Source organism: Tauraco erythrolophus, chromosome 7 (assembly GCF_009769465.1).
Source record: "Tauraco erythrolophus isolate bTauEry1 chromosome 7, bTauEry1.pri, whole genome shotgun sequence".
Lineage (NCBI taxonomy): Eukaryota > Metazoa > Chordata > Aves > Musophagiformes > Musophagidae > Tauraco > Tauraco erythrolophus.
The window spans coordinates 54,309,715-54,337,701 of NC_141471.1; the positions used below are offsets into that span (position 1 = coordinate 54,309,715).

Genomic DNA, 27,987 nt, shown 5'->3' on the forward strand with positions numbered 1-27,987 from the left:
CTATTTCGATTTTCCATTTTTCCTCCAAAGACATTTGGAGGAAAATTATAACATGCTGTCACTTTCTGCTTCAGGTATACCTTTGGCTTTCAATTTTCATATTGTGTAATACTTTGTCTTGTGATTTACAAGCCTTGAACGTGCTCTCAGCTCTCCGATTTTGCTCTCTATGCCATTATAATTTTATAGGGCCACCAGCAGGTTTTATTGATGCCCTTGGTGATCTTGTCATGTTCAGCTCCTCTCTTTGACCCTTTAAAGCAGCTGCATTTGAAATAAATTAGTACTAGATTTTACAAAGTACAGGTGAAATAATTCCTCTCTTTCTGTGGTAGGGAAATGTTGTGTAGCTAAGACATGCCACCTTAATAAAATACAGAAGTTAGGAAAAGTTCATTCTAATTACTGAAGTTGAAGTTTTCTGTTTATTTCACTACTTTTAGATAGTGTTACTACATGGTTTTGAACATCAGACAAGACTTGTGCAAATACTCCATTCAAAATGGCACTATCTAAATGTAAAGCAATGGGATTATTTTCTCCACAAGATTCTGCAGAACAATTCATATGAAACAATTTTTCTGAGACATCTTAAAGCATAAAGGAAAAGAATTTTAGAATTTAGGAACTAGGAGACTCTTGCATCCTGTTACAGGCTGGTATGCATGCTAGAAGAGCATGAGAAAAATAAAAAAAGGCAGTCGACCTTCAGGAGCTGTTGAATCCCCGCAGAAGATTTGAAGACTAGTAATTAGTGAAGTCTTTTCACAGAGAATAGTGCAATAAGCAAATGAAAGGGCAGCTGCCAGCTACACAGTATGAGATAAGGGCTGAGAGATGAAGAATGGTCTGAAGGGTGGGAGTGAAAAGTTAGCAGGAGGAGATGACTCCAGTTAATTTTTGAAAGAGCAGAGCTGGCTATGCTCATGACTACTGAGATTACCATAGCATCTGATTTAGTTCAGCTTGTCTGGGGTCTACCTTCTGCCTCTCTGAAGCTGCCAGATGGACAATGCTGGAGCAGCTGAATCCCACAATAGTCTGCAAAATGGAAAGAAGATGCAGCACGGATGCTGAGAGGTGAACGGCACCAATGGATATTCTTGGCTTCTCTTCTTCATTTCAGTTCTCAAACAAAAGTTAGAATTCACTTGCGCTACCCTCACTTCTGCTGCAGAAGTGATTGGGGTGGAACTGGCAATTCAAGGTGTTTATGGTGTAAACACTTTCCATGTAGATGGGAAGGGTTCCTTTCTGAGTAGGGCTTGTAGGTAGGATGTTTCAGAGAAACCAGATAGGTCAGAAACTCAGAGGTCTGAAAATAAACAATATTTTACTTTTACTTTGGTTCTTGTTTTAACTAGAAGAGCTGGGGAACATTTCCTCCATTGCCAGAAATGCTTCAAAGCGTGAGACATGGACAGATAGTCAGATCTGAGGTTAGAGAGACAGGCAATATTAAATCCCAGATGAGTTTCAGCCAGGCTGATGCTATTATACAGGAGGAGGAGAAGAAAGAAAATTGTCCAGATGTTATATTTTTGTATGAAAATTCATATGTGACTCACGCAGAGGAAAGCATATCTTTATTGTTCAACTACTACTGTAGCAGAAGGTCTCCTAATATGACAGTATACATATGCATTTTCCATGAAATTACAGTACTGAATATTAATGCTAGTGCTCAGAAATGAAGTAGCGGGCAGTTACTTTGAAGTAAGTTAGTGAATGAATTTATTGCATGCTAGCTATTGTCTGCTCATTATCAGTGAAAGCAGACTAAGCTACCCTGCACTCAGATTATCTGCCTACACTGCAAAACGAAGGGGTGCCATAGAGCAGACTCAAGCTGTGGAGCCCTGACTACCACACTGCTAATATATATAATACGGTGCTAACTTCATTACGATCATGAGGTAGATGCATGTCAAAGATGTGTAGTAGAAGAATACTTTTAGATTATTCATAATCTATTTACAGCTCTGCATTATCTTCTAGAATCCAAATTTAAGAGCTGAGCAAAGTACCTGACACTATCAGAGATCTAATTCTGAACCAATATTTGGTTCGATGATTTCTTTGATTAATTTCATATCAGATTGTAACAATGTCAAGCAGTATACCCAAATTGAGCACCAATGATGACAATGTCTATATCCTTCACAGACTTTTTATCAAGGCTATCAAAATCCCCTTTTCAATAATGACGAATGTTCTCAAAGACATGAGATCTTCATTCTTTGGCATGAAACAAGTCCTCTAAGTGATGAACTTTTCTGCAGCTGTGTGCAAACATGGACATTGAAGCTAGTTTTCAAAGTACATGATGTTTTTGGTAGGATGAATTACATTGTAAGTAATTTCTGTTATTTAGCTAGAAGTGCTGAAGCATCAAACTGCCAGGCTTGTTCTACGGAAAAAAAAGTATAATTTTTAGTAGTAAAGAATGATTACCTCTTGGAAAAATTGCCATTGTCCCTACTGGTAGTTCAAAGGATTTTGTACTTCTGTCTCCTATTATTATCTATTTGTGGAAAGATGCCATGCAAGAAAAAAACAGTTCCCATTTCTATACCTTACCTAAGCCATTTAAGTAATGTCATTTATCTCCTACTTTTTTAAAAGTTTTTCTATGTTCTCTCCTTTGCTCACTTGAAACTGTTGCTCACCAGCCTGGGCTGCGGCACCAGGGACGCTGTTGCATCTTCCGCAGCCAGGAGGAAATGGCCTGCCTCTTGTGGGCAGGATAGGTACCTTGAGTTGAGTAGTTAATTAGTAGTTCATTATCTCAACTCAGTCCAGCTGGATAAGAATGATTGGTGCCATAATTCCCCCTTTTTGTTTTACCGTTTTTTGTTTTCACAAAGGCTTTAAGGTGAGCAGAGACCCGGCCCATTCATCCAACTCCAGCACGCTTCCCTCCCGCGAATACCACGTTGGGGCTTGTGGCTTTACCTTCTTCTCCGAAGGACTCTCGCTCAAGCTCCCGGCTCCGGCTCTTTTGGCTCGGGCTCCTTTGCAGCCAGGGCTCTCGGCTCGGCGAGGGAGTCGGGGCTTCCCAGGGTCTCATCGATGTATCACGTCGGGGTCACCAGTTGTTGCGACATTCCTTGCAAACCTGCCATAACGTGGTGTATTATGAAATGCGTTGTTCGGGGTTGCTCCATTTGTGCCCGTGACAGATAGCCGGGCGCTACGGGTGATGCCGCAGGACATGAAGTTGCGGTAAACCAGGGTGCCATGCCCGGGAACTGTCCTTGTGGTGCCTGGTCTGGTTGAGGGGCCAATGGCGGAGCAGTAGGAAGAACACGTTCTGCTGTAATGGCTGAAGTAGCCGGTTGAGATGCAGAAGAAGGGGAGGCTGTTGGGGCGAAGGGTGGGGGACGCTCCGATGCTTTGTCTTGTCCGGAGGAGTAGTCCCGCAAAAAATCACGAGGAGGACACTTGGGTTGGACATAATCTCGCAGGGAGGGGTAAAGCTTCTGTGCAGTCCCCACAACTTTCTCCATATCTGAGGACAGCGGGGGCACAACTGGTGCACTACCCATGGTCAGTCCCCTTTCAGATAATTCATCGTCCCCTTCAGAAACTTCACTTGTAGATTCATCAGAATCTGGCAATACTTTTTCCTTCCTTTCTACCGTCCATTTCTGCATTACATCATATACAGTTCCCCAAATACGTAGCAGACCAGTCAGGTTCTTTCGTCCAAATACTGTTTCATAGATTAGCTTATCCCCTAGCTGCTTCCACGCTTCTGAGCTAAAGGGGGTGTTGAGGTCGGTCAGGCATTCATGCTCTGCCGCCCAATCTAACAGCTCACAGAGAGCTTCATCACTTATTTTAGCCCCTGCGACTGTCATTGCAGGTTTGAGAATGGAAAACATCATGCTTTCTTTTGTGGAGCTTTGTCCCATCATTCTAATTTGCAGTTCGTCCCTTGGAGCCCCATGTACGGAAACACGTACCTTCAGATCTTAGTTGTGGCTGGATCACGTCGGGGTCACCAGTTGTTGCTCACCAGCCTGGGCTGCGGCACCAGGGACGCTGTTGCATCTTCCGCAGCCAGGAGGAAATGGCCTGCCTCTTGTGGGCAGGATAGGTACCTTGAGTTGAGTAGTTAATTAGTAGTTCATTATCTCAACTCAGTCCAGCTGGATAAGAATGATTGGTGCCATAGAAACTAATTACTTGGCTAGATGTACAGCTGGTTTTATGTCACATCATCCAAGGCAGTGAATGTCACAATGAATCCAGAGAAATGTCTCCTGACCAGTTTTTATTTTCACTACATATCCCAGTAAAGAAACAGAGAAACCCCAGCCAGGGAAGGATAAAAAACCCTTTCATTGACACCAGGGAAATAACACAACTAGAAACGGACCTTCTATCTCTTCTTCTTAAAAAAACACCTTTTGAGAAAAGACTCCAGGCCCCTGCGGTTGGTTTCCAGGATCTCTCTTTAGCTGTAGAGTAATGGTAGCTGCTTTTGTAAGAAGGAAGGCAGACTGAAAGGTATTTCCCTTTTTGCTACTCTTACTAGAAGTACCTGAAGAGCACTAGTGTGAGGCAGAGACACAAATGGAGCCTTACAGAGATTAGCTGCAGGGACGGCTGTCAGTTCTGAAATTGATAATCTGTGTTATAGATGACTTGTATTATGTTGATTGTTTCCAAGTGGATATTTAAGTATTTTGGAAATGACATCATTTGATTTGAAGTGGTTGGTGGAGATGGAAAACAGACAAGGAGCAGATTTCCTTCACTTCTCTGCCACTTTCTCAAGAGCAGCTCTCGTCTGATCTTGGTATTTCTGAGCTCAATCAAATATCCTATTAGGAAACTCTCTAATTATTTCTGTTCACCAGAATGATACTTTACAAAATAATGTTTAATTATGTGTAGATAATTCTTTATAAATGCATATTAAAACCCAAAGAAATACTCCACTTTGAGTAATAAAGTATAGACCATGACATCAGTTCCCTATACAAGTTGACACAATGGAAATTGGTGTAGATCTCCAAAAAGGATGTGAAGACAAACCTGAGCATTGCATCCAAACTCACTACTTTTAGTGGGAAAATCAAACTTTTATTCTACCTTAGGAACGCGTCTCACGTGGCAGCCTAAATGAAAATGTACATTCAGGTCTGAACTATGACGTATAACACTTCCTGTCACATTGTATACTTTTTTTTTTCTCTCTTCAAAGCTGTCATCCAGATGGCCAGCTTTTCCTTCTTACCTCGTCTGTGTCAGCCATCAAACCCTATGGTCAAATAACAGGTTAAAGAACTTCCTTGAAACATTAACGATTCCCCTTCTGTCTTTTTTATAAAATCCTGCATTTCTCTAGTGCTGTTATTTTTATTACTACATGCTTATGTAAAACAGGATTTTTCATTCATTGTCTCCTTCAGCTTTATTTCACACCTCAAATCATAATCCATTTTACCTGGGTAAGAATTATGTACTGAATGCCTTTACCTCCAGTTTCCTAGAAGGTTAAAAATATTTTATATCAGTGTTTTCCAAGACAATGAACAACTTTGTTTTCCAGAAATGATTTCGGGAAAGCAGATAACACCTCAATTTAAAGAAGAAGAAATGCTCCCTGATTACAACTGCAATTGAATCATGTCTTTTTGTTTTTGACGTGACCTTTACAGAAAAAATTTTACGAACAGTTCCGAGGCATGGAGCCATTTTGTCACCATATTGTTGCAACATCTAGAGCAGGGAGAGGTGTTGTGGTAGGTGTTGTACAAGTGATCGTCTCTGACTGGCAGCGGATGAGCTATCACAGCGAGCACAGCTGTGGCAGACGTGGCCACTCCTATGCAAATAGCCCTAATAAAAATGGAAATAAGACAGGCGGAAGATCGGTTTCTTAGTAAGATTGTTCCAGAGTGCTCTTCAAAAACTCATCTGTCTTTACAAATAGGGCCTTGCATTCATTTCTGATGACAAATAAGAATTGCATAGCATGGGAACAACAGAAACACTGATGACAGACTAGCAGTGAAATAGGAGGCTACTCCCATATTGCCCATTTAGAGAATGTAGTTGCAGGTGGGTACAAATTGTAACTTGATATATGTTTCCCAATATTCCGTTGGTGCTAATCTCTCTGGGCCACTGAAATATGCCTAGTCAGTGTGATGTGACAATTAGAAGCTTTAAAGATACTGGATTCTGCATCTACTTTGACCTTCAAACTGCTGCACTCGTGTAACCGTGTTAACTGTGCTCTCCCCTCATTCAACGTTACTGTGAGAGTTGCACAATAAAGCTGATCAACAGACATGGTCAGTTGCACAACAATTTTACATCAGGAAATCTGCAGAGAAGTTCTATTTTTCTTTGGTAGTACTGATTTGCTCTTTTGCTGAATAAAATACCCTATTTTGCAAAGACAGTAACATAAGCAGAGAAGGGGAAGCAAAAGAATCATATTCCCAACCTACTAATATAATCCTATGCTGTTAGAAAATGAAGTATTCAATCCCAGGGATGTACAATATATAACAAACGCATAGAATAGATGACAAATAGCACCTTCAGAAATGGTTGTCTGAGGCTTAAAATCAAGCAGCGCAGGAAAACAGAAATATAACCTACCCACAAATCACTCCTTCAGGGTATCCCAAGACCTTTCCCCGTTCCCAGTCTTTCAGTTAGCAGAGGAGTCGCAGGTGGACATCAGTGATATATGTGATTGCTTTATGCTTCCTGATGACAATCTTGGACTATACCACATGTATTTATGGGACAGATATTATCAGGACTATGCTTACTCTTTCAACTTCTAGATTTGATACTTGCTTTAAATTGGTCTTGTCAGTTTACATATTTATAAGGAATAAGCGGAATATAAATTGCAAGTTCCCAGCTATTTTAAACTTCTCTTATTACATAATAAAAATTAAATTATATTCACTGCTCTCTGCTATTTTTTTCTTTTTATATGTCTATATTCTGAAAAAGCCCAGTGAGTCCTATGATCAAGCTTTTGACATTAACAGGCAGAGTACAGGCACCAAGCTTTATTTCTCATTTGCTAGGATTTAACTGAAACAGTCAGAGGAGACGTAAAACTCTATTTTTAGCCAGATACATGACTTTTTGCAAATGAGATAAATGTGAGGTGTTGTGGGTTTAGATCTGTAGGAACAGAACTGCGTCAATGACTCATTTTGTTTGGATCTCTGAGATGATTATGCCTTTTGGTTGCTGCCGATATTGAAACAAGTATCCTAGACATGACAGGTTGTATCATGCACCACCATCTGAGCTGCCCAATTCTTGCAGCCCCTTTATGCTCCAAGAATGCCTAAAGAAAATTTCAGAATGGAAGTACTTAAATGTGACAAAGAAACCGGCACGTGGGCATGAGATTATATGGGAGACAGCTGAGTGGACTCTGATTTTGTAGTGCTGTGAGTGTGTTTAAAAATTCAGCTCAGAAAGAACCAATGCAAAGGTTAAATCTCCTATCTATGTCATGGTTTCATCTATGTGGTTACCTGATTACGTTGCTAGTAAACCTGCCAGCTCAGCAGTTGGAAGGAATAAGAAGTGGTGTGGTTCCCTTGCAGAGCTTTGTCTGCTCTCTTGGTATTTTAAAGGAATGTAGCGTAAACAGTATTTCTTGCTTTCTCTTTCATTTGTGTTTCTTCCATTTTTTCTTTTCACACCAGAGTGTACAGTGCATTGTTTTCCTCTGTGTTTTAGTAATAGTACTTTTCTTTCCCTTCACTCTCATATTTATCACTTATGCTGCAGTATTTTCTCTGTTGTATGCCTATCTCCATTTTCGCTCTCTCACGTACCTTGCTCAGCCTCCTCCAAAGCATCACCTGATTAGAATGTCCAGGAAAACACTGTTTTTAGCGGGATGCAAACAACCATTCAAAAAAGTTAAGCTTATTTACAGGGCTGAGCTATGGAGGCAGTACTGCCATACTGTGGTAGTTTCTTAGACACATGAAGCATTATAGAGAGGTGCCATCTCAAAGGAAACAGAACTTCTCTGGCAATGAATCCATTTTAGGAAACGGACACTGCAACACTCTTTAGTGAATTATGGCTGCTATCTTTGCTTACCATTACCTGACAGGAAAAAGTCAAGCCCCATTCCTTGCCCGCAGAGCTATTCCAGTTGCTGAACGCTCCACCTGAATTCCTTCCTCTCCTCACTTTAATTAATGACTGCAGAGGCTGGCAGGCTGGCTGAGGCAGAGTCAGCTCTAGTCCAACCACCCTAATTCAGTACAGTGAGGTGGGAATGCCTCCAGTTTCCAGAAACTTGCCAAAATCAGACTGCATGGTCTTTTGTACTATCCACAGATCTGACTTGGAGAATACCAGACAATAGTTCATATCTCTCTTTCTAACTAACCATTTTAAAGGTGTTTCATTTCCTATTTCAGAGAAGTTCAACATGTTAAATTTTAAAAATGAAACAAATGGAAAAGCATATCTTCAAAAAGTCACCTTAGCTTTGTGGTCAACTGCTTTTCCACTTCAAAAACCAGTGCACAGGGTTCACTGATGACTGCCTTACACCACTAAACAAAGAAAAGTTTACAATTTTCTGGATTAAATCACTCACTGCAGTTCAGGAAACCACATCCATGTACAAAGCACTTAGAGGAAATAATATCAATACCCCCTTATTTCTGAAAAGGGGAAAAAGCTCTCCTTGGAAGCTGTAAATGTCAGGGGAATAATTGATTCCGGAAGTGAGTAAACCTGGAAATTCATGCAAGATGTGAGTAGTGGAAAAATTAAGCAATGGAAAGTACAATAGTCTGGAAGTGAGGTCAAGGCAATTTAAGATGCAACTGTCCTACCTTTCGAGTTCAGCTAGGGACCTGACTGGGAAGCTGCTGCACTGGGAAATAATGATGAGGTCCATAGAAAGGATGGAAAATATACAGAAAAGTGGTGCTGTAGGTGTTACAGACTTCCAGAGGACTTTGCTGGTGAGCCTCACTGTGAGAAAGTGGCAGTTTTGGCAGAGTGATGAGGGATAGTTATGCCACAAGAGGATGCACTGCGATAAGAAGACTGACTGTATGGACAAAGACATTATGTAAAGCATATAATAACTTCATAATGAATAGTGCTATTCAAAATAACTTCAGTATCTCCTTGCAGAAGCAGTGGTCTCAAGGATTTCCTCGTATTCCCTCCACCTGACACCGAGAGCATAATGAAACTTCACAAATATAAGTACAAACTTCACAAATAAAAAACAAAATACCCATATCTCTACCCATATCTGTTTTTTCCATGCATTGGGCAGACAATCATTTATTTGTGTGCATATCAGCCTATGTGGCAAGGTGAACATAACCCTTCCTTTAGGTATAACTCCAATATCACCACTTTCTAGTCAAGAACGACATGTGCAGCAAGTGGCCTGCTGCAAACACAACACACATCACTGTCCCCTGTGCTTACGGATTGCAGAATTCTCTGAAAATACCTAATAAAGTAACTAGGTATAAAATGAAATCTTACCTATAACTTTTCCTAGGAATAGTGCCTTTGGGGAATTGAACTGAATGTCAGACGCTGTTGGCAGGCTGTAACTTGTTGGAGGATAGTGATCAAGCTGGGAGAAGAGAAAAGAAATGATGAGTATTTTGAACTGATCTGCCTTCTTGCAGTGCTACTGAATCAGGTCTACTTTATAGAGTTTATGCCTCCACTTAGAACTCTGCTTTCATTTTGACAAAGGGGAAACAACAGTTAATACCCCTCCTTCCATATACGCCATTTCAAAGGTTTCCAAGGACTGTAATAAACCTATACTGGACATGTGTTTGTTCTGGTTGCTGTAGAATAATTTCAACTTTTGCTTGTGTGCTTCAATATAATTGCTAAAAATAACAACAGCATCAACATCAACAATAAACCAGCTTATTATTTTAATGCAAGATTTCCATCTGGGACCTATGTTACTGCTAAAGCTAGATTTACATGCTTTGCCCACAGGAGAATAGCTGAGAATTTGAGAATAATGCAGGTGCTGGCCATTCTCCTTTTCTCTCAGAAAAGTCGTAAATTAATAAGACATATATTTTTGCACTTCATGTTTATTATTTTCTTGTTGAAAATGTTCAGCTTAATCGTGATGACACCAAGTGAAACCAAAGAAATAAATTAATGAGTAATCAACTTAGCTACATAGTTTAATCTATAGGAAACTCATATTGTTCCTGATGTGGCACAAGAATCACATTATATTAGCATATTTTTTCCTGTTTTTTAACTATTTAACAGAAAAATGTGAAGAGAGAGGAAGAAAAATTGCCTATACTTAGCAATAGCATTATTAAGTGGTTTAATGCAGCTCTAGAGTTTTGATGTTCATGTTTCATACAGGTAATGAGGGTGAATTTTTATCTTTGCTGTTATTTATTTTCTTGCTTTTCTGTGCTTCTTACGCAGGCTTAAAGAGGGCAATACAACAGTTATTTGTTTTATTCTGGCCTTACCTTGACACAAAACAAGATTGAAACTCATATATGTGACTTTGCGGGGTATTATAGATTGCAGAAGTAATTCTGGAGAAACCACAATACTAAAGGACTTTCCATTTTTTCACATATCTTTTTGCCATATTTCTAATTTATAAATATTATTATCTTAGATTAGTTTGCTTTAATGATACTGTAAATGTTCAAATCAGTGGTTAAAAGGAAATGAATGGCAAATATCATAGAACTGAATGGCTGAATCTCATTGTACCCTGGAATTCTGTGAGCTCATTACTTGGAAAGACTACTAACGTCATACTCATGAATATGCAGAGGCAATCACGTCAAAAAACTGTGATAACTGGAAGTGAAGGCTTTTGCTTTCTAATACTGCCTCATAAAACCCTACCAAAAGAAGTGTATATACATAATAGAGAGGGAAAAAGTTCCCTGCAGATGCCAAAAAAAGTCTAGCAAATACTCATGTTCACAAATGATTTTTAATTGATCATAACTAGTTTGCACATTGATTATTTAAAATTTCGCCATCACTGTTTATCAGCATGACTACTGGCTAGGTCTCAATTTTTGTATCTACTCATTTCTGAGTAAAAGACGTGGAAACACATAGTTCCATCTTCTTACTCAGAAAGAAGAAGTTTCAGTTTGTTCACAGCATCTTTAGCAGTTTTTCCCAGATTTTTAATAGCAGGAATACATATTTTACCTGAAAATAGACTTACATAATTTCAAATAAAAAAGTTATTTTTGAAAGGGTGTAGTCAAGTGAATATAAAGAGTTAAAATACAAAACTGTTCTCAGTGTTAACCACAGCAGGTCCTACTAACTACAAACTCCAGTTAAGTGCTTGCTATTGGTTTCCCTGGTGGAAGGGAAATCACCATTCCAGTATCCAACATCACAAGCGTCAGACCCGTTTGTCAATGGGAGCTGCAGACACATCAGGTGAACAAAATAGTCCCTTCTTATTTCAGAATACAAACAAGAATGTCTCAGAGCTGTTATGGTATTTAACAGTACGGTTATTAAACTAAAGCTATAGACTTTAGAGAGGCATACGAGGAAAAGATTGGTGAAAAGACTGATCCACAACACCGTGATCTTCCAGCATCTCATATACCAAGACTTTAACCTCATGTAACTGATTTGCCTGCAGTGGAATTATTTCTGTTACATTCTGATTGCATAAGTTCATCTTCTAGGTTCTCCTTTTGTATGTATGACTTAAAATATGCTGAAATAGCTCTGCTATAATAATCTGGTGCACTACCATGTACATTGGTATTTGTCAACATCATCAACGCTTAAGTCCTTCCTTTTCCAGAATCAATCTGGAGCAATGTCTAAATATTTGTTTTCATTGTGACTTGGAGTCTGAGCAGTGGGCTTGATCAGATAGATAATCATTAACTTGACAAGATATTAATAAATCATAATTATTATTAATCTATAATGTAATTTATCACTGTATTGTGGATATCCTAGACATGTAGCCATAGTCCAGGTGTCTATTATTAGAGGAACTATTAGGAAGAAGTAATAAAAAAATCATCCCTGCCTAATGTACTGTGCCTCTATCTGAGAATGGTAACTGTGTCTGCAGGACATACCTGAAAATAAAAAGTCAATTTAAATGATGAATCACTGTGAGCATTTACATGAACAAATACAGAATACCAAATCCTGGCTGCAGTGCTGTGGTGAAACTCCCTTTGTCTTCAGTTAGTGTTCAGGATGTGGAAAGGCTGGTCCACAACGGATTAAAAGAGAGCCAGTATATTAGCTATGTAAAGCTATAGTTTGTTTCTTTTCAATACAAGGCTGCCTTTTGCCCATACAGCACAACATAGAGCACATAGAGCCCATAGAGCACAACAACAGCTCTGAGGTCTAGGTTTTTATTTTTAAGCTGTTTTAAGTTGCTCTGTAAGTTGGTCCCAGAATATCTCATATATCACCCCATCACCCAAAGCTTAGGTTTTGTAGTTCAGGTGATCAAACACTCTATATTTGCTAAGAAGCTGTTCTGAGGCCATTGCGGAAAATCCTTCAGGAACCAAAGAGCATTGCAAACCTCATCTTGTTCTGCCAGATGCAATTCCCCAACATCATCTTTCCTGGCAAAAATGCATAGCAGTACATACATTTAAAATAAGCAAAAATACATCATTACGCTATGACTAGGATCCCAAAATAACGAAAATATATTACACCAAATCCCTCAAACTGGTGCGTGGTCATAGATTGCACATCTCTGGAAATGATGATGGTGCCAGTGTTTTGGCAGAGGAGCAAAGGGCAGGGAATCAGTGCTCTTGCCCTCTCCCCATTTTTTTTCTGATTCCTCTGGGAACCCCCTACAGAAGCACAGCACAGAGCTACAGAGGCAGAGGCAGACCCATACGCACACCTGCACACCAGAGTGCTCCAGTGGGACTTCTGTGGCAAAGCTCAAAGAGAGAGGCTGCAGCGGGGCGTGCAGGGCATGCTGGCGGTGAGACCATGCAGCTTTCCCGTGCAGCCAAAAAGGAGTTAAAGATATGTGCAGGTATGTCCCCTCTTCCCTCCGCCTTGGAACAGTTTAGTTAGTGGTGATCTTGGCCAGATTAAAAAAAATAAATTAATCCTTCCAGTGACCTTGTCTCCCCTCAGGACTTCAGTGTGGCAGGGCATACTGTCATGGTGCAGAGGCAAAAGATCCTGCCAGGGATGGCAACCGGAAGACTCTAAGGCTCTGCTGTATTGCAGGCTTTAACAGATACTGCCAGTTTACTGCTTAGGATTGTTAGTTTTAATTGTCCTTTTGTACTGGATCAATAAATAAACCTATATACTCACATACGTTTTCCGGATCTCACTGAAGTTAAGGAAAGATTTCAGAATGGGTTCAGCTATGAACTGTTTTAAGGGTTCAATGACTCTGAAGTTTTGGGTTGTTTTGATTCCTAGTTGAAACAAATCTCCATTTAAAAACTGTTGATGCTGATTTTCTGTCCTTGCCATCAGCTTTTCTGACTAGCAATAGAGGCAGCTCCTGCTCCATTGCCAGCTCCCGCATCTCTTGTCCCACAAGGGACATCTGTGCTGCTTTCCATGGCCAGCTTTGAGCTACGTCCTCTAATTCTGGCACCTGAGATGAAATGGTGCCCCACAAGACAGCAGTGAGGGAATAGAGAGATTTCGTCCACTTGCTTTTATTGCTTGTCTTTGTTCTAAACTAGCATTATCTAATAAAAGAAAACTTTTTTTAGAGGCACTTAACTTGGGATTCTTTTTTTAGGTCAGCAGGTTAAGGACCGTACTGAATTCTTTCCAAAGTTGAATATGACTGCCATCCAGTGGGTGCTCCAGAGTAAGCAGCTGGAACCGAGCAGCCTGCAGTCTTTGTATGAAATACTAGGCTATCAATTTAATATAAGACACATAATAAAAAAGGAATTACTAGTGTCAAATGATATTTGAAAAAAGATATTACATTATTTAATGAAAATTAAATAGAACCTCTGCATACACAGAGGTTGATGTCATGAATTTGTACTAAATTAGTTTTTAAATTATATTTAAGATTTTTCATTACAGCTACTTTTCTTTAAAAACTCATTAATTTCGTTTGAGCTTAATCTAAAAACACTGTGTGGCTTTGAGCATTACACAGATGAAAGTAGATGGCAGTTTCTGAGGAACTTGCAGTTTCAGTTCTCAAGTCACGTCATGCCAAGGCAGACTGTCTTTATCTGAAGTTACAGGGATTTAGGCAGTTTTTCAATAAAATGCTATTTCTTTTAAATTACTGTTCACTTAGATAATAAAACTAATCTTGACGGGAGTGCTGAGATTAACAGACATATCAATGTAAGGGCAAACATAATGCCTACATCACCTTAGTAGTCTCAGAAAAACATATAAAAAGATATATATATATAAGGTATATACACATAACGCGCATTGTATTCACCCTGTGGATAATCTACATCTGTATCATTATCAATCCAGCCGATGCATGTGTACTGCTATAAAGCTAAGGTTTTTTCTCATGCTGAAGACATTTTAGAAAAAAAAATTCAAAATGATATGGAATAATAATGCCGTAAGGCTTAATCTTGCACCATCTGAAGTCAATACAGTGTTGCTATTGACTTCAGTAATAGCAGGATAAAGAAGAGGATATGTTATCATCACGACCAATGCAGTATTTCTCTTCTGCATTATTATGATGATTTATCACTTGTATTAAAAAGCTTCTCTAGTTCTGGACAAGGGCTTTTTGTACTAAACGTTATAATATCGCATAACAAAAAGAAGGTTCCTGCTCAAAAATACCCACAAAGTTAGAACAGACCAGGCATGAGAGTCCAAGAAAATAACAAGGTGGTGTGTAGGTGTTTAGATAGAACTCCTCCCAAGCTCGACAGTAACGAAGGAGAAAGCAGGAAGTTGCCTATGAAAATCAAATAAGAGATTATGACTGCTTCTTGGTGAAATATAGATGATTATTCCCCTGCTGAAAGGTTAAGAAAAAACTTAAAAACAGTATTTTAAATATTGCAATATTTAATTTTTTTTTTTTTTTTTTTTTTTAAATTACAACAGAAAAGAAGCAGATTCAGGTAGCATCTGTATAATTCCTCAGGCTGATCAGAGGCACTCTTACTGCAATTCAGCTCCTTCCTTAGCGTGGCACTAGTGCTTCGCTGATCTTTTTCTGCTAGGTTAGGGCCTTGACTCAGGTTACCGAGGATCAAATCAGAGCCAGATCAGGGACAAGCCAGAGGCTCTAAATGAATAGTGGATCTAGAGAAAAAGGCAGGACCATAAAACCAGCATTTTTTACTGGCTTAGACTGTCACAAACCCAAAACCTCATTGCTCATCCAGAATGCAGGAAGAGGCATATAGCTCACCAGCATGATGTAAGGTGAACTTCAGGCTTGCGCTGTGCTTTGAGCTCTTCAGATGAAATTTCTATAGAGGTATAGTTAATACTGTTTTAGGAACCGCTTCAAATCTGTTTTGCTGCCTTAATTCATTGATCTAGCCTTTTGCAGTTTTGTTAAATAAATGTCAACTGCAGTGTTTTATGATAAAGTTTCTTTTTTGCAGGCATCTAAATTAGAAATGTGATCAACATGAGGCATAGACAGAAAAAACATGAATACATTGCATAAAAAAAAAAAGGTTGTTTTTTTTTTCTGTTTAAAACTGGAATTCTTTATGTGCAACAGCTTGCATATATTCCTGAAGCTGCTGTTGCTCTGATAAATAATGTCAGGGATAATTTGCTTTACTGTAAAAAAAACCCAAAAATTGGCATAAAATTTAAATGGAAATGTAGATACATAACTCAAAACGTAACAGAAACACTGATAAGGAAAAGGACACCCTTTAGTTTGGCTGCCTTCAACCGAAACAATTCTTTGATACTTTTTTCACATATCTGTTGATGTTTTATTGCTCTCTTTAATAGATGAATTACAACAAATGTTAACAGAAGCAATAGCAGGTCATATAATGCCAAGTTATTAAAATTAAAGAGATCTACCTCAGATACCTAAAGATGACTTTCACAGGACATTAATTTGTCCAGTGTGTGCTGCTATATAATGGGAAGTACCTATTTCATGTTAAGTTTTGACTTTTTTAGGCTTAATCTTAGATTCTGAAAATACCTAATGATTTTTCTGTTCTTTCTTTGTTTCCCTAATTCCAATAAAAAACAATGTTAAACCAGCAATCATACAGGCCAAGGAAAGCACACACATTTGTCACTGAAAATACATTACAGAAGAAGGAAATAGTCCCAATGCAAGTCCATGTAAGTAATACATGTCGTGAGGTGGATAAGCCTGTTGATACCCTCTGCAGACCTTTGCTCTGCTCTGATATGCAGACTGGGGAGCTATCAGACTGCACTGACTCTCTTGTGCCCCGAATGCCCTAGCCTTACTTCCAAGGGAAACAGGGGCGTAGGGTGAGGAAGGTATGTCACTTCTGAGTCTTATCGTGACATGTAGCCTAGACATGGCCAAAGTTTCAGACAAGACAACTGAAAAATTCCTCTGAATCCCGCAATACAGGCTCTGCTGAAAAGATGTGAGAAGAAGCATGGATATGTTAAAGAGTTTCTCTCTTCTGGAGCAGTTTTACAGAACAGAAAGTTACGAAGAATATTCTTCCAAAAAGCCTCAAGGTTTGAAACTATCTCAGCTGATGCAGAGAGAGAGAAAAACTTTTGTAAGGATATGTGCTTCGGCATCTGCCCCTACCCCTCTGCGGCAGCTACAAGGATTGCAGCAGGCTCAGGTTTTAGAGCCACAGGGTGAGACGCTACTCTCAGATGGGGCTCTATGGATCACATTTTCCCCACTGTGTATCTGCCAGTAAGAGAAAGATCTGAATCCATGTTCTGATCTTCAGGCTAAGGATATTCCACCCTCTAGTTTACTGATATATGTATGGAACAAGTTCTTGTTTAGGAAAACATTTTGAATGACTTAGCTAGCTGGGGTTCAATGGTGATTGGCAGATAATGACTTGTTTTGGCAGGTGCCACTGACCAACTCCATTGTGCGCAAAAAGGAAGTAGAAATGGCTCATTTATGAGCTTCCTGCCTATGTATACTGCTGTTTCTACCTGAAAGATTGTTAAGTCACACTGTAAAATAAAGAAGTTGAATAAATTCAATGAGGGATAAGATTAACAAAACTGGTAGGAGCTCATGGATATCCTGTAAGCACAAAAGAATAGGTAAGAAAATTATTGATTGGTGAATTATTCATTAATTTCTGATTCTGATGCATATGATTTAAATTCTGTTCTGCTGTTTTTGTTGTTGTTTACAGACTCTTTTGAGAATTGAACACCCGTTCTTTTGCAACATCCATAACATCATTATACTTGGAGGGAACTTGACGTATGTGAAGATCAGGGTCTCTATTTCTTTATGTTTTGGAAAACAGATGGAGTTTAGGATTATAGAAATGAGATACTATTTCATTATAAGTTTTGGTTTATTTCCAAAATTTCTAATATTGATAGCTTTTTATGCTACTTTGTCACCTATTTGTGAAAAAATCTATATTTTCAAATCTGAGCAAAAACCATTTCTTGTTACTTCTGATGGAGAAAAAGAGCTCAGCAGCTATGGGTAAATTGAGTGCTAATGCATTAAACATGCAGATGTAATATATGGTTCTGCTCTAGAAAATGGTCTAAGTTTGCCTTTCTGTTGCGCTAGCATTTTGAGTAATACATTGCCATTGCTGAATGGCAATACATAGTGGAAATGATGTATCTCCACGGATTTTAAATAACTCATTTCAGCAAGAAGGCCTTTACTATTAATAGAATAAATGAATTGTTTTTTCTTTAAAGCAAAACCTGCTTGGAAATTCATTAAATAAAATTTTAATATAATAGATATATCTGAGTATTAGAAAAAAAGCAGAGTGTAACAGTTACATTGATATTAATTATGATTTGCATGTTTACCTGTGGTTAAAGTCCTGGATATTAAAGACATGTTTTATTCATGTCAGTTGGTATGGAATTTGTACATACTGGCTGGCTGTTTTCTTTTAGTTCACGAACAGTACTGCAACTTTCCCTACCAGTCAGTGAAATGTGAGTTAAACTAGTCTTCAGATTAATCAGGAATCTAGACAATTTACAGCACTGTCTAAATGAGGCTGTGGCAGAATATTTGCCCAGAAAATGAAGGAAATAAATAAATAAAAATGGCATTTCTAGATAATTTTGATTCCGTAACTGCCATTACCATGTCTAATCCTAGGGTAGAGGTTTTCAAAATGTGACTGAATAGAAGAGCTTTCAGAGAAGAGTTACACAATTTTTTTATGGCTCAAAAATAATAGACTTCTGATGGTAAACTAAAATAGTTCAATTTATTTAGCTTCTTACAGACAAGATGAAAAGATGTTTTAATCAGCATCCCTAAAAAAGTGTGAAGGGGAATGAAACCTGACACAAAACAATTCTTTCATCTATCAGGCATAGACAGAAAGATCCCAAAGTTAAATGCTGAAGTTTGCAGAATTCAAACTGTAAATTAGGTGCAAATTCTTTATAGGAGTGGCACTTAACCATTGGAAGACACGGCCAAAGGATATGGTAAATTTTCTATCATTTGAAGTCTTTAAAGCTAGATAAAATGTCTTTCTAGAAAATGTGTTATACTGCTATCATTACTTTTTGGGTTAGCTGCAGAACATCATTTGGTGAAATTTTATGACCTCTGTTAAGGAAGAGCTCAAACAGAGTGATCATACTCTGTTGAGGCTTCAAAATATAGGAAACAAGACAGGTATGATTCTACAGCAACACTAATGATAGGAAGTGAAATTGTAGCCTCCCTGAAATCTACAAGAAAGTTCCCACTGCCTTTAATGACACCAAAATTTAGTCTATAATTATAAAAATCTTGGATGTATTCATTGCATTTAAGCTTGGGATTATGTGCAGACTGCTTTGCTCCACTTCACCCACTTTATTGCTATTATGATTATCATTTTATTTTGTACTTGAGACCAGTTTTGAATTAACTGTAAGATTTACATTTTTTAAGCATCTAGGATTTTATAAATGTTATATCTTTGCAAGTAGTGCAGAGTTCAAAATGGAAATAAGAGAATGGACTTGCAAAAATTCTGGTTCTTCTTGGTTTCATTTGTGTAAGAGTCAAACATTTCATTGATTATTTTTCACAGAGCCAGTGGGGAAGAAGACCAGCCTGGCCGAACAGAAAGCTTTGACTGGAACTCAGGAAAAAAGGAGAGTTTTTTGAAGAAAGGGCATGCAACTCAGAAGGACTACAAAGATGTTGTGAGGTTGTGCAGATAGAAAATTAGAAGGGCTAAAGTCCAACTAGAACTGGTTACTGCCATAAAAGACAATAAAAAATGTTTCTGTAAATACGTAGCAACAAAAGGAGGGTAAGGAGAATATCCATCCTTTATTGAATGCAAGGGGAAACATAGTGACAAAGGATAAGGAAAAGGCTGAGATACTTAATGCCTTCTTTGCCTCACATTTAGTAGTAAGAGCAGTTGTTCTGTGGGTATCCAGCCCCCTGCATTGGATGACTGGGATAAGGAAAAGAATGAAGCCCCATAATCCAAGGGGAAGTGGTTAGCAACCTGCTACACCACTTAGACATGCACAAGTCTATGGGGCCAGATGGGATCCACCCAAGGGTACCAAGGCAGCTGGCGGAAGTGCTCACCAAGCCACTTTCCATTGTTTATCAGCAGTCCTGGCTAACCAGGCAGGTCCCAGTTCACTGGAGGTTACCAAATGTGACGTCCACCTACAAGAAGGGTCAGAAGGAGGATTTGGGGAACTACAGGCCTGTCAGTCTGACCTTGGTGCCTGGGAAGGTTATGGAGTAGACCATCTTGAGTGCCATCACACAGCACGTACAGGACAACCAGATGATTGGGTCCAGTCAGCATGGGTTTATGAAAGGCAGGTCCTGTTTGACTGATCTGATCTCCTTCTGTGACAAGGTGACCCACTTAGTGGATGAGGGAAAGGCTGTGGATGTTGTCTACCTAGACTTTAATAAAGCCTTTGACATTGTTTCCCACAGCATTCTCCTGGACAAACTGGTTGCTCATGGCTTGGACAGGTGTACTCTTCACTGAGTAAAAATCTGACTGGATGGCTGGGCCCAAAGAGTTGTGGTGAATAAAGCTAAATCCAGTCATTGGCCAGTCACAAGTGGTGTTCCCCAGGGCTCAGTAGCGGGGCCAGTTCTGTTTAATATCTTTATCAATGACCCGGACAAGGGGATGGAGCACACCCTCAGTAAGTTTGCAGATGACACCAAGTTGGCTGGGAGCGTTGATCTGCTTGAGAGAAGGAAGCCTCTACAGAGGGATATAGACAGGCTAGATCAATGGGTTGAGGTCAATGGTATGAGGTTCAACAAGGCCAAGTGCTGGGTCCTGCACTTGGTTCACAAAAACCCTATGCAGTGCTACAGGCTTGGGGAAAAGTGGCTGGAAAGCTGCCTAGTAGAAAAGGACCTGGGACTGTTGGTCAACAGCCATCTGAATATGAGCCAGCCGTGTGCCCAGGTGGCCAAGAAGGACAATAGCATCCTGGCTTATATCAGGAATAGCATGGCCAGCAGGACTAGAGAAGTGATTGTCCTCCTGTACTCAGCACTGGTGAGGCTGCACCTTCAATACTGTGTTCAGTTTTGAGCCCCTCACTACAAGAAAGACATTGAGGTGCTGGAGCGCGTCCAAAGAAGATCAAGGAAGCTGGTGAAGGGTCCAGAGGACAAGTCTTATGATGAGCATCTGAGGGAACTGAGGTTGTTTAGCCTGAAGAAAAGGAGGCTGAGGGGAGACTTTATTGTACTTTACAACTACCTGTAAGGTGCGTGTTGGTTTCTTCTCCCAAGTAACAAGTGATAGGACAAGAGGAAACAGCCTCAATTTGCACCAGGGGAGGTTTAGATTGGATATTAGAAAAAATTTCTTCACTGCAAGGGTAGTCAAGCATTGGAACAGGCTTCCCAGGGACGTGAAGTCACCGTTTCTGGAGATATTTAAAAGATATGTAGCTGTGGCACTTAGAGGCATGGTTTAGTATTGGACTTGGCAGTGCTATGTTTACTGTTGGACCTGATCATCTTAAAGATCTTTTCCAATCTTAATGGTTCTATGATTCTATGATACTGTAATGCTGTGATTCTACTGCCTGCCTCTGGTGAAACTAGAAAGCGGAGATCTGTACAAATACATTTTCTGGATTATTCTCAGTCTTATAAACAGCTGAGTTCAGGTCAAGATTTCTGTAATGCTGCATAATTATGCTCACTTTGAATGATGTCAGCAATTAACATTGTGAGTATATGGTATTATTGTTTATAGACTGTCTACCACAGTTCTCCATATTGTTCAAGCCTGAAAGAGAGAACTGTCAGCCGTCCTTCCGTGTAGCCTTCTAAGCAGATGTGCACTGGCTGCTGATAGTTGTCCTGAAAGTATATGGATGGTTTGGGACAGTGGACAGTACTGAAGAAGCTGCTCAGGTCTAATCCTTTTCACATTCCGCCCTTACTTGGCTCTGAGGACATGCACAGAAGCAGGAGGTATGAGTCTTGCACTAAGGGTGTAACTGTTGCAGTTCTTTAAGGTGCAGTTTAAAGCCTGCTGGATTCAATGGAAGGCCTTTCATTGACTGCAATGGGCTTTGGATCAGAACCTCTGCTAGGGAGTTTTTGTCCTTGGCTTCTTAAAAGAAGATTTTACTGATGTGTGAATAGCGTTAATCACCTGTGAACACCTGGTAGAGAGTGATCTGGTTTTTACGATATGGAAAATACCTTGCTGAAGCATGAAACATTTTAATGAAGTCAAACAAAGTAAACCTTGCCCTCCATGACCTAAAGCTCAGCTCTTGAAATGTCATTTACTAGCATAATGTATTCCCCATCTGTCAGTCTGGGCTTTTTCTTGCCACAGGTGAACTGTGCAGCCTTGGGAGTGTGCTACAGTTACTAGCATCTAGTACTCTATTAGAGGTGAGAGAAAGGAATTCTTACTTGCAAAAGTCAATTTTGCCCACCTCATGGAAACAACAGAAAATAAGCAGGTCTTTGTCCCTGAATTTGTGTCATTTGGTTTTCCTGACACCTAAATCAACTGTATATCCTTAATCTTATCCTTGAGAAACCACTGGCATCACGAATGGGAGCTTGTTATTTAATGTAGAACTAATTATTGATTTGTCTGCACTCAGTGAATCATAGAATGGCACAGTGAATGTAGACAACTGAAATATAAAAACATTTAGACAGAGTCTTTGCTACTACCTTTAGTCTTGACGGTCTTGGTATGTTAGGAATAGAGGTATAATTCTAATGAAAACAATTCACACTACATATTTGTTCTAGTGCTTGTTTGTTACCTTATGGATATACAATATTGTGGATATGTTTATTTCAAAGCTCACCTCAAATTCCGATTGGTTGGACAGTAACTCTGACTTTATGTGAGTAACCAGTGGTCTTCTGTATGCCAGCATCGGGTGAGGTCTCATAGAGTTTAGTGATGAGTCTTTTACTGTATTTATATATAAGTGAAACTCCTGAGAATCACTATAAAACTCTGGTTCATATAGTTCATATGGTAGCAATTTATTGCCTGGCTGCAGATTTTTTAAATCTCTCTGGCACTACAGGGTTATTACAGTAAGTTAGAAAGACAGGTATTCTAAGTATGAACTTGCTGTTAAGATCTCAAAAATACTAACTGAGTGCTCTTGAATTGAAGCCTTGATGAGAAATAAATCCTTCTTGTGACACTTTTATGCCATGTAGAGTTGTGCAAGTGTGAGCAACAGCACCTGGCAAGCAAGCTGTCTTCTTTAAAAGCAAGCAAGCCAGCTGCTCATCAGGTTAGAGAAGGATTTAGCAGGAAATAAAAGTCTACTCAAATGTTCATTGCTCAGATCTGCTAGAGAAAACTCGTACTTTATGATTTGTCTTCTGGATACCGAGAAAAATTATATTTATATCTTCTGTATTTTCAGACACCATATATTGAAAAGGACTGTTGTGGTTTAGCCCAGCCAGCAGCTAAGCAACCATGCCACCATTCGCTCAAGGAAGGGTCTGGACATCAGTTGCCGAAGTCAATTTTAGTTCCATCATTGCTGCACTTTGCTCATTTTCATCAAAGTCCATGCTTCATTAATTTGGGTGATAGTTACTGTAATATCATTGATATAGCATATAGCAATGGTAGCAATTATGACATACAGTAGCAGGGTTATTTAGCAACTAAAATACCATGATTTAATTCACTGGCTATTCTCTCCCAAAATCAAATCCCCTTGAGGTACACATCGAACTTCCCCATCCTTGTGTATCACCCACCAAGTGCACCCAGATCCTTGGGCAAAAGCAATCCCATGGGTGGATTTGCCTTTACCTGAGGCAGGACTGCCACAGGACTTGTTTCCCAAGGCCCAGGAGAGTGTTCCAGGCAGTGACATGAGGCACAGGATATGTTTCCAGCCATCCAGTGGTTGCTTCCACCATTGTGAGCACATAGCGAGTTTGTGGGAGTGTGATACAATCAATCTGTCAGGCCTTCCCATATTATATTTGAAAATAACACTCATTTTCAAGTGAACAATCTACTTAACAGATCCATTTCTGTTCACATCAATTCTCTCATTTACAGAATGTAACCACATAAGTAACAACATCAACTTCCTTATGGGGAACAAACAAAATTTGATAGAAATCCTCTGTTTGAGGATACAGTAGGGGTAGGATTTCTGGATTTGCATTTTATGGATCTCTCTTTTCCCTATTCTTGCATATGCATCAGACAGATCGCCTCATTCCATAAATCTCAAATGTATCTGCTTTCTGATTACATACATCAGCTGCATTTTAAGCACACTGACTAGATTAAGAAATTTTTACCCCAGCAGAGCAACACTAACCAAAATGTTTCTGACTCTTCAAAGCCCTAGCTAGGTAGTGGTCTCATAAAACACTGGGAAAAAAAATGTTGGGCTCCAAATGCAGGTGAGTTGATGCAAGGTTGGGGTACTTAACTGTGTAGATATTTTCCAACTGGGCAAGGTATCTCATCTGATCCCTTCAGAAAATCATTTATTTAGTTTTACAGCTGCCTAAATCAGCCAGCTATGACTCCATAGGAAACATGCCCTACCTCCCCAAAATAGAAGCATTTAACAGCAGAAGGGAACCTAACTGTAGAATCATAGAATCATAGAATGGTTAGGGTTTGAAGGGACCTTAAAGATCATCTAGTTCCAACCCCCCTGCCATGGGCAGGGAAACCTTCCACTGTAGGTCTTCTTTAACTTTCATTTAACAGTAAGAGAAATAAATTCAAATAATTAATTAAAATTCAACAGCTTGCAAGAAAGATGCATGTATCAATATATGCACCTCCCAACATCCAGAAGCCTGAAAAGTGTTTGGTTGAATCACATATATATTTTTTTGATTATTTGGCATTTTGCAAATAATTTTATCACAATTCTACTTCAATGCATCCAATGTTTTTCTGACTACTGAGAGCCTCAGCCAAATGACATTGTAATGCACTGAAAAGGTTTCCTTTTGATGCCTTGAAACAATAACTGTCAGGGTTCTATTTTAATCTTTAGGTAGATAATACTGTGATGGCTACTAGCCTTTCACCTTTTGGCTTGGTTCCCAAGGAGACTTCCCCTTTTTATATTTCATTTGTTATTGGCTTTTGCTTGCTTTTTATGAACTATTAAATACAGATTAATCTATCACATCCACCTGACTCTCCTGCCAACAAAACTGTTCTCATATCCTGCTGCAACCTCCTTGTTTGCAGACGTGACAACCAGGGAATGAAAACAGAGTGCTGTAATGACCACAGAGAGAAAGCTGCCTGGAAACATTCATTGCTTCTTGCAGCTCTCCCTCAGTTATTTACATAGTATTATACTATCTCAAAGGTTTGTAAACTGAGATACGGAGAGATGAAGTTCCTCCCTGTGCTGTACCAAAAGCTAAATAAGCCAGAGCTATGTGCCTTCAATAATACTCTCTGTCTCAGACTCCTGTCATACAGAACTTCTACTCATGTTTGCAGTACAGCTCTTCCGATTTCACTAGACTGCAGGGTAAATTTAAATACATTCTCATTTGCAAACTCAGGATTTATGGCATGATGTTTAGTTGTCTGTGCATCAGGCTCTGCTGCCATTTAAGATGCTGTAGGGTATCCCTCCTGGCTTCCAGCTGCTGCTCCAGAATGGTGCAGGTTTATCCGAAGTCTCATGTTATCTATCAGCCCAGATGTCCCTGATGCCCTCAAGCATCTACAGTGACACCTGTATTAGCCCAGCTGTCATCACACTAGAATGAGGATTTCAGAACAACATGACTTGATGTAATCAAGGGAAAGAATAGCTTTTGTTAACTGCTAGGAGCGTGATCTGCAAGCAGAACCCATCTACTGTACTTTTTATTTCCTCAATTGCACTGATGTCTTCAGGGGAATGGAGACCATCAAGACACTAAATGCCACAAGCTACAAGTAATGGAACCAAACAACCTAAAACTTACCTGCAGTACTATGTCCCGTCCATTCCGTGTGATGTTAACAGTATGGGGCTGTCCATTAGCCATGTTCCTGTGGTCGACATCAATGTTATATGGCTCTTTGGTGCCTCCTAGGCTGTATCGAATTTGCAGATTCCCTAGTGAAAGAAATGTGAAAAGCACCCTCAGGTACTTTGATCTTTATTCACCAGCTATTTTCCCCTCTTTATTTTCACATGCAACTGTTCTCATTTTACACTTAAATTGCTCTCAGAGCTGGTCTCTGCAGTAGGAGAAGAGCTAGTGTTTGAGAATATAAAACTGCTGGGCTGAAAACTGCTTCCACTTTATAACCCAAAAGTGTGACAATGACCAGCGTCTCAAAACAAAAGTGTTTGTAAACACTCCAGATAGTAAACCAAACAAATTGGAGCTATGCCTTCAACAAGAAGGACAATTGTTACAAATTTGAGCACATCGAGTAGCACTTTATTGTTGAGATTATTATCCTTGCTGCAGTAAAATTATTTGAAGTTATAAAAAGTGTGATATTTTCTAAAGAACAAACCATTGGTGTGCGTTGAATGAAGGCAAAATTACAACAAATGAACACTGACACATAATCTACACAAGAGACTTTCTTGTTCTCACATTTAATTATCGTTGATGGGTGACCGTCTGGACTTTTATGGAAATTTAATAATATATAGTTAAATGAAAACCTCAGGTTATATTGTTAGAAAAGTATAGTCAAAAGTGGTTAATGGATATTTATGACATACTGCCAGATGAATTCTTCTTTTCTAAACAAAAGTGAAGAGTGTACTCTTCCTAACAAATGTTAATATTTGTTTAAAAGGAAGGATGCTTGAAAAGCGATTGATCAAAACCTGAAATATTCTGGCCCAAAAGAGCAGCCCTACACTTTTATAACTATAGTTTAGATATCTGACGTGTGATTTCTCTCATGCACCTTCTTTTTTCCCCATGAAGGGAAAAATTTTGAGTGGTGTGTGGAATACTTATATTAACTTATCCGATAGAAGAGCACAGTAGTAAAATCATCCTAATTATGATTTTCATGGGCTACTAAGGCAATATTTGTAATTGAGATATAATCTGTTTTGATACTGTAACAGAGAATGGTCCATATCCAACCTTCAACCATCACCAAAACGTTTAGGACCATACATAACTATGCTACATATTTTAGTCACGTCATTGAGTAGGCAGATTTTCAGAAAAACAGTACATTCCACTTTCCACTAACTAATATCACTAGGTGATATTGTCATGATTTCAGTGATTAAAGTGCCTCCATGTGGATGCCTACTTGCCCCCTCCATGATGCTAGTTTATGGCATGGATCTGACTCTTACAGCAGGTTTTTGGGGGGGTTGTGGTTTTTTTTGTTTGTTTGTTTTGAGAGGGAGGGTTGGCTAGTGAAACACCACTGAATTTGGCAGTTAGATCAGTATAAAATTTACTACAGCAGCATACAGGTTCAGGTCCCACTTTACTTTTACATGACAAGGGTGAAGAGACTCTTTTATTAGTTCAGACCTTCAGCTGAATGCCAACCTGAAGTTTTTATCAATTGTGCCTTCAATGGAGAGAGCCCAGAGAAGTCGCTTACCAGATGGCTTGACAAGTACAGCCATGAAGTCCTGGGTGTAGGAGCTGATGTACAGTAGGACACAAGGGGACTTGGTGGTACTGAAGCTGAAGCTGAGTTCCTCTTTTTTCAAACTGAGGTCAGGCACTGTGATCTCAGGATCTGCAGAACTCAAAAGTGTTCGGCTAACTAAATCCTTCATGCTAGTGCCTGGGGAGTGGAAGTTGTATCGAAGCCACATTCCCTCTTCAAAAAATGCTCCAACATCTTGAATATAAGAGGAAAAAAAAAAAGAAAAAGAGCAATTAAACTTGCTGATACCTTTTGGATGAAACATATTGCTACTGACTTAACCAGTCCTTATCTATACATGTTTCTACTACTGCATTATTTAAGCCCTTTGTCAACATTAAGTCAAGAGCCTCACTCTTTTCCAATGATAATGAAAATGGCAGTCTCCATTTTATTGTTTGGTACCTGGATTCACAGAACAAAGGAAAGACAGAGAGTCTATGCCTGTATCTCATATCAATACTATAAACCAGAAGAATCACTCTTTAGGTTTATTCTTATTGAAGTCTTGCAGCAGGTAATGTTCCAAAAAAGGAGATACAAGGAAGAGAGATTTAAGGGGCATAGCAAACTAACACTGTCAAGGAATAAGAAAACTAGCAATTTTGACCAGCAAATTTGGGTGGATTTGAAAGGACCTTACCAAGGAATGATGGTGATTCCAGCACCTGAAAGATTTGAAATAGGATTG

The 27,987-nt window shown here is 39.2% G+C and overlaps 1 protein-coding gene across 1 annotated transcript in view; it reads right to left on the bottom strand.

The window, feature by feature from the left end:
- CNTNAP2 (contactin associated protein 2) overlaps window positions 1-27,987 on the bottom strand; it is a 1,148,354-nt gene that overhangs the window by 55,764 nt on the left and 1,064,603 nt on the right. The window contains exons 19-21 of the mRNA XM_086615189.1: window positions 27,246-27,491; window positions 25,634-25,767; window positions 9,532-9,625 (exon numbers count right to left, since the gene is read on the bottom strand). Of these exons, the coding sequence (XP_086471315.1) occupies window positions 9,532-9,625; window positions 25,634-25,767; window positions 27,246-27,491 (474 nt within the window). The remainder of the gene's footprint in view (window positions 1-9,531; window positions 9,626-25,633; window positions 25,768-27,245; window positions 27,492-27,987) is intronic.